General features: G+C 65.3%; 2 protein-coding genes across 2 annotated transcripts; one reads left to right on the top strand and one right to left on the bottom strand.

Moving 5' to 3' along the window:
- Positions 1-1,563: 1,563 nt before the first annotated feature.
- On the bottom strand, positions 1,564-3,191 carry MNEG_9928 (20S proteasome subunit beta 7; the record flags this gene model as incomplete). The annotated part of the gene is made up of 3 exons (XM_014041602.1): positions 1,564-1,834; positions 2,118-2,263; positions 2,991-3,191. The coding sequence occupies 3 exons, from the start codon at positions 3,189-3,191 to the stop codon at positions 1,564-1,566; spliced, it is 618 nt and encodes a 205-aa protein (XP_013897056.1).
- A 498-nt stretch (positions 3,192-3,689) lies between these two features.
- MNEG_9927 (hypothetical protein) lies at positions 3,690-5,744 on the top strand (the record flags this gene model as incomplete). Its single annotated transcript, XM_014041601.1, has 4 exons — positions 3,690-3,696; positions 4,096-4,378; positions 4,653-4,734; positions 4,890-5,744. The coding sequence occupies 4 exons, from the start codon at positions 3,690-3,692 to the stop codon at positions 5,742-5,744; spliced, it is 1,227 nt and encodes a 408-aa protein (XP_013897055.1).
- Positions 5,745-6,011: the final 267 nt, after the last annotated feature.

Raw genomic sequence — 6,011 nt, 5'->3', positions numbered from 1 at the left:
GTGTGTGTGTGTGTGTGTGTGTGTGTGTGTGTGTGTGTGCGCGCGCGCGCGCATGAAGCAGCTGCTGGCACGTCACTGTGACCGTCACTGTGACGACTGACGCTGTTGTTGTTTGACCACGCTGTCGCACCGCCTGTCCCCGTGCTGCCGATCCCCAACCCACCCGGCGCCGGAGCGCCCCAGCACCGCACCCGGGCCTCCCAGACGCTCGGGCGCGCGTGGCGGCCTGCTCGCGGCAGGCAGCGGCGGGCCGCTGCGGAGGGGGCGCACCCGACACCTTGAGCCTCACAGGTGCCCATTCCACCAGCTTTCCGTCTCGCTCCATGACAAAGGCGAGCTCAAGGGGGTAGCAGGCGTCTGGGAACCAGCCCGCCATGAGTCGGCGCGACAGCTGGAGCGAGTTGAGAACGCTGATGCGCTGCGCGTCGGCGGCGGCAGCGGCGGCAGCGGCGGCAGGGGAAGGGAAGAGGGGAAGGGTTCCAAGGTGGGTGGGCCGCATGCGCGTTTGGATGTGCGGGGGCTGCATTGAGCGGGTCCGTGCACACCTCCACCTCCCCGCGTGCATCGTCGCGTTTTGCCAGCCCAAACTCTCTGCACTGAGCTCGCAGCTCACCACAGGCCACTCCAGCGGCAATCCCCCTTTCAGTCCAAGCTGTGGCAGCAGGTCGGCTTGTGGGCCATCCTGCGAGCGGCGCCTTCGCTGCCGCGACAGCGGAGGCGGGTTCGAGTCGCGCTCGGCTGCGAGCAGCACCGCAGCAGAAGGGTCCAGCAGGACGCGTCGTCGTTTGTGGAGATTTCTGATTATCTTGTCCAGCTCATCCATTGCGACGAGCGCTCTCTCGCAACAACGCGTCTAGCTAGTGAGCGAATGGCAAAATCGGTGGCAAAATACTGGTTATCAGGTTGTAGTCAACACAGCACAACGAATCGAACTTCACTTGCATACTTCACTTGCATACACGTCAACAACTACGGTGTGGCTGGCACTGGAACACCAGATCTGGTGAGAATGTTTCCAGCAGCGGTTTCTACCGTACAGTCCTGTAAACAAGCGCTCATTATCAAAGCAACGTGCAAGTTCCTGATACACTCGACTGCTAGGGCACGCATGTCACATGCGCGATGCAGCAGTCGGACCAGTTGACCATAAGGGGACCCTCCAGAGCAGCTGGAGAACAGCAGCTTTCCGACAGCTGTCTGATGTCAATGCTGCGCCATATCGCCCTCACAGTGTCAATGTTGCTGCCTGCAGCTCTGTTGCCAATCACCTCGCTCACCAGTTTCCCTTCGCTTACCAATTCCCCCTTGAATGCCACTTGTCTCTATGCAAAGCTGTGTGACGTCTAACCAAACGCGACAACTCCACCTCATTGAGCTGATCACTGGCGAAGGAAACCGCTGCAGTGCAAATGTGCTTGGTTGATGTAATACCAGCGCCCAGGTACAAGCTGCCGCTGCCCCACAAAACAGTCAGTGGAAATGTAACAAAGGCAGCGAGCCGATAAACACGCGACCAAGGCGGCCACACGGCGCGGCATCGCCACCGCCGCGCAAGGCCTGCGCTCACCACGCCCCAATGGCCCACTTGGTGGGCGCCGCAAACGCCTTGTAATCCCAGCTCGTCTCCAAAGCAAACGGCTCCCCAACTGCCGCAGGGGCGTCAGCCGCCACCTTTGCTATCTGGAACTTGTTGATGGACTGCTTGTCCCGGTAGTAGCACACCCGCAGCGCATCCCTGAGAAGCGCCTCCGCGTCCGCCTCCGACATGGCGTCGGACTGGCGCTCGCGGAAGAGGGGGCGCGCCAGGTGGGCACCGAAGCCGGTGGCCACGTGGCTGCCGAGGGGGGGGGGACGGCGGGGGCGGACGGGATTTGAGGAGTGCTGTAGGCGAAGGTGTCGCGTGGGTCAGATGGTGCTGTGTGACAATGTGCGGCTGAGGTGATGCTGGTGCTGAGTGGTTGCTGGAACACGCTGCCGCCCACCCCAACAGTGCCGCATGCTGCAAAGCAAGCGCCGGCAGATTTAGTAACGCCACAGGCAGCCACTGGGGTGGCCCTCTCCCACAAGCACATGTATGCGTAGTGGCACGGCTGCGCGCGCGCCCTTCTTCCCCGCACCTGTCCTCGTAGTGCGTCCCGATCATGCCTACGGTCCCCAGGAACGGCGTGCCGTCCGCCTCCACGCCGCCCACCACCAGCGAGTTCCACAACGGGTCCATCTTGCCGCGGCGGTTGTACATCACGCGCGTGAGGTACGAGAAGATCTGGAGAGGGGGTTTAAGGGGGGGGGGCGGTCGTGAGGAAGGAGCGGATGGGGCGAGGGGTCCAGGAGCGGCGTATTGGGGTACGATTCGGATTGGGCCAGAATGCATGAAGCCACTCTTCACAGTGTACAGAGCTCAGCAGTGGGGCCCAGCCACTGCGGTAGTGTCCATGCTAGCGGACATTGCTCCTAACCAGATCGCGGATTGCAAGGCCAGCTGGGGTTTGAGGGGCGCAGAGAAAGCGCTCTGCGTGATATGCAGGCTGGCGCTTGGACGGCATCACCCCTGCTTTCCCAGCTTGCTCACTCCAGAGCAGCCCAACGGAGGCTGCAATCCTGGCTCAGGCCCGATGCAGGGAGCCCAGCGCACCGCCTGACCCCATGCCCACTGCCGCTTTCGCATGCAGATAAGCAGACTGGGGAAGGCTCATGCCGGTGCCCAAAAAGCATTCCATGCATAGCCATCGCAACCCACTGTGCGCCCTGTCGACTCGAGCTCCAGGCACGCAGCACACACCACTGCACAGCAACAAAGCCTCTCCCTCAATGACGGGCATCCAAGCATGCACGCACGCACGTGCGCACATGCACAATCACATCCATGCGCGAGCACTCCTGGGCATGCACGCGCACGAGCGCACACACACACACACACACACACACACACACACACACACACACACGCACACATACGTACACACACAAGACAGAGACAAGCAGGCACCCACCTCCTTGGGCCCAAGCTCAATGCCGTCGTCCGTGCGGTAGTCATCTGTGGTGAGCTCGTCTAGCAGCCGCACGATGTACTGGAAGTCGCTCACCTCCCCGCCCGCCCCCACCAGCGTGCGCGCGTTGACCCGCACGATGCGCTCGAGCGACTTGTAGCGCTTCGTCGACCCATAGGCGCCGAGCGTGTCGGCAGCGAGCATAACGCCGCCAGCGTACTTGACCGCGAGGATGCTTGTGCCGGTGACATAGGGGTACTGCGTGTGCTGGCGGGGCCCGTCTGCGCTCTCCACAAGGCTGGGATCCACAGAGAACGCCTGGGCGCCCGATAGAGGGAGCTGCGCGCTCGGCTTGGGCGGGCGATCGAGCACAGCTGAGGTTGCCACTGCGAGCTCGGGGCCTGCCACTCCAGGCCCCAAGGCCTTAGAGTGTGTGGTGGGCCGCGGTAACATGATTTATGTTCTGAGCTGCGAGGCTGATCAAGCGCCGAGGGATCTCGTGAAGCTAAAAGCAAATGATCTGAGCTCTACTGGGCAGCTGGATATTACTTACATATGTTGTACAATTGGCTCACGTGTTTTCGCAACAGTGCGCTGCGATCGGATGAGCTACCATACACACAGCAAAGTGGTACTGGACACACCTGAGTGCTCGTACTGTATCACTGGGCTTCAGGGGCCTTACGGCACGCGACAGAGCACATGTCATGTCAATAAGTTCTGTGTCTCCAAAATACAAGGTCCAACCTCTCGCCCTCCTTATTGCAGTACCGTAGTTCTTTTACCGGTGCATCTCGGCCAGCGCAACCCGGCGCCCCTGCAACTGATTCAGAAAGCCTCTTAGATTAGCTCAGGTCCCTGCTTCGCTGCCCTGGGCGCAGTCCCATTGACGGCCAGGCCGAACGCGACGTGCTGCTCACGCAGCGCGCCCTACGCATGCGGCCGACAGGCCCCAGCTTGAGGCGGAACCCGTGTGCATGGCACAGCGACTGCGCAATTAGCGGCGTGCGTGCGCGCCGGCCACCACCGCTACGGGCGAGGCGACCTCAGCAGCGGGCCGCCCCTGCCGCAGGTCCCCCGAAGCTCCCGGCCTGCCACCCCCCGCCAGCTCAGCCCGAGGGCGCCGACAAGCAGCCCCAGCCGCCAGTAAGCCCTGCGGCGGAGCAAGGGCCGCAGCCCCCGTCGGCCCCGCGGAAACCGGCGGAGTCCGACGCGGAGGATTATGCTCCAGACGCAGCGGCGGCAGCGGGGCCCGCACCCCCGGAGGAGCTGCCGCTGCTGGGGCGCGTGCTGTCGGCGGCCGTGTTCCTGCTGCCGTTGACGGAGTGCGCCTACAGGGTGGTGCTGCTCGCGCTGCAGCACGCGCGGGACAACGCGTGGGAGCTGACCTGGTGCGCTCGCACGCCGAGCGGGTGCGGGCTGACATCACCGAATATGACATCATCGTGTGTTCTGTGTGATACTTTGACAGAGGGGCCTGGCCTGACGCGCAGAGGGGCTTCTGCCTGGTGGGCGGGAAGGCGCTGAGCCCCAGTGAGGCCCCGGTCGGCTTGAGCGCGCCAGGTGCGGTCGCCGCCGGGACGCGGGGACGACGCCTCTTTGGTGGTGCGCTCCCACTCCTACCCCCCGGGTCAGCGCCTGCCGTGGCCCTTAATTCGCCTGCAGGTGGGCGAGCGTGCAGCGCAACACGCTCGCCAACACGCTGGCGGAGGGCGGCGCCAGAGCTGCGCGCAGCCAAGGCGATCTGGTGGGTCCGTCCGGCCCGTTCCGCCGGACGCCTCTCGCACCACATGCGTGTGGCGCATGTCTCGCGCACTTCGCTGCAGCCCCATGCAGCGCACCCCAGCGACGCCCGCGCGCCCCCGCCAAGATCTTCCCTTCGCCGCCCGCCGCCCCGCGCAGCAAGCGGCACAGGCAGTGGCGACGCTCAGCCAGCGGCTGCTGGAGCGGCTGGAGGAGCCTCTGCAAGACTTGCTGCTGCTGGGAAGCCGCCCGCTGCTCGACCCCTCGAGCCTGCCACTGCCCCTTGTGCTGCGCGACGCAGCTTCTGGGCTGCTCACGCCGGTTGCGGTGTGCACGCTGCTGCTGCTGGCGGTCGCGGTCGCGGCAGCGGGCAGCGCGATGCGGCAGCAGCTGGTTTCCGAGGGATCTGGGCAGCCGCAGCAGCTGGTTGGGCACTGGAGTGAGCAGCAGCAGCAGCAGCAACAGCAGCAACAGCAGCAGCAGCAGCAGCAGCAGCAGCAGCAAAACAAGCAGCAGGCGGCCATGCGTGTCAGAGCGATCGTGGGCGCGGCGGCCAGCGCAGCGCTCTTGCTGCGGGTCGCGCTGGCGCCGCTCGCGTCATTGCTGCAGGCCCACGCACGCGCCCAGGCGCCCGGCAGCGCCGCGGCCGCCGCCGCCCTCGCTGCCGCCGCGTACGCCCGCGTCTCTGCGTTGCTCACCTGGGGCGTCGCCGCTATCTCCCTGGGCGCGGTCGCGCGCATGCTCATTACGGCCTCCCCGCGCGCGGCGGCCGCGGAGGCGGCCGGCGCGGCGGTGATCGCCGCCACGCTGCACCGGGCGCTGCTGCTCGCGGATTCGGTTCTGCTCGTGGTGTTCGAGGCGCCGGCGGCGCAGAAGCTGCGCGCGGCCGCGTGCTTCGCTGCGTACGGGCTCGCCACAGAGGTGGGCACGCCGCAGGGTGCAGCGGCGGCGGCTGCGGTGCGGTGGGGGGACCCTCTGCCCATGACGCACGCTGAGTGGACGATGGGCCGCTGATGTGGGCCGGCGGCAATCTAGCTTGATTCCTTCTGTTGAGGCGGGCGGATGGGAGAGCCGTGAGACCGTGTGGGCACACCCCGGTGCCCGCCCGCCTTCCCACTGGCTCCTTGGCGGGCGGCGCCCGCCTCATCGGTGTGATCCGTCTCTCCGCCCTTTCCCATCAGCGAGGCCGCTGTCGCTCCTCTCCCCCAACCCTGCTTTTCAACCCCCCTGCAGGCCCTTACAGTGCTGACAGAGGATCAGCAGGCGTTGGTCAAGCCCGTT

The sequence above is a fragment of the Monoraphidium neglectum genome, assembly GCF_000611645.1.
Source record: "Monoraphidium neglectum strain SAG 48.87 unplaced genomic scaffold scaffold02114, whole genome shotgun sequence".
Lineage (NCBI taxonomy): Eukaryota > Viridiplantae > Chlorophyta > Chlorophyceae > Sphaeropleales > Selenastraceae > Monoraphidium > Monoraphidium neglectum.
The sequence above is the reverse complement of the archived record's forward strand: the minus strand, read 5'-3'. Positions and strand labels throughout refer to the sequence as shown.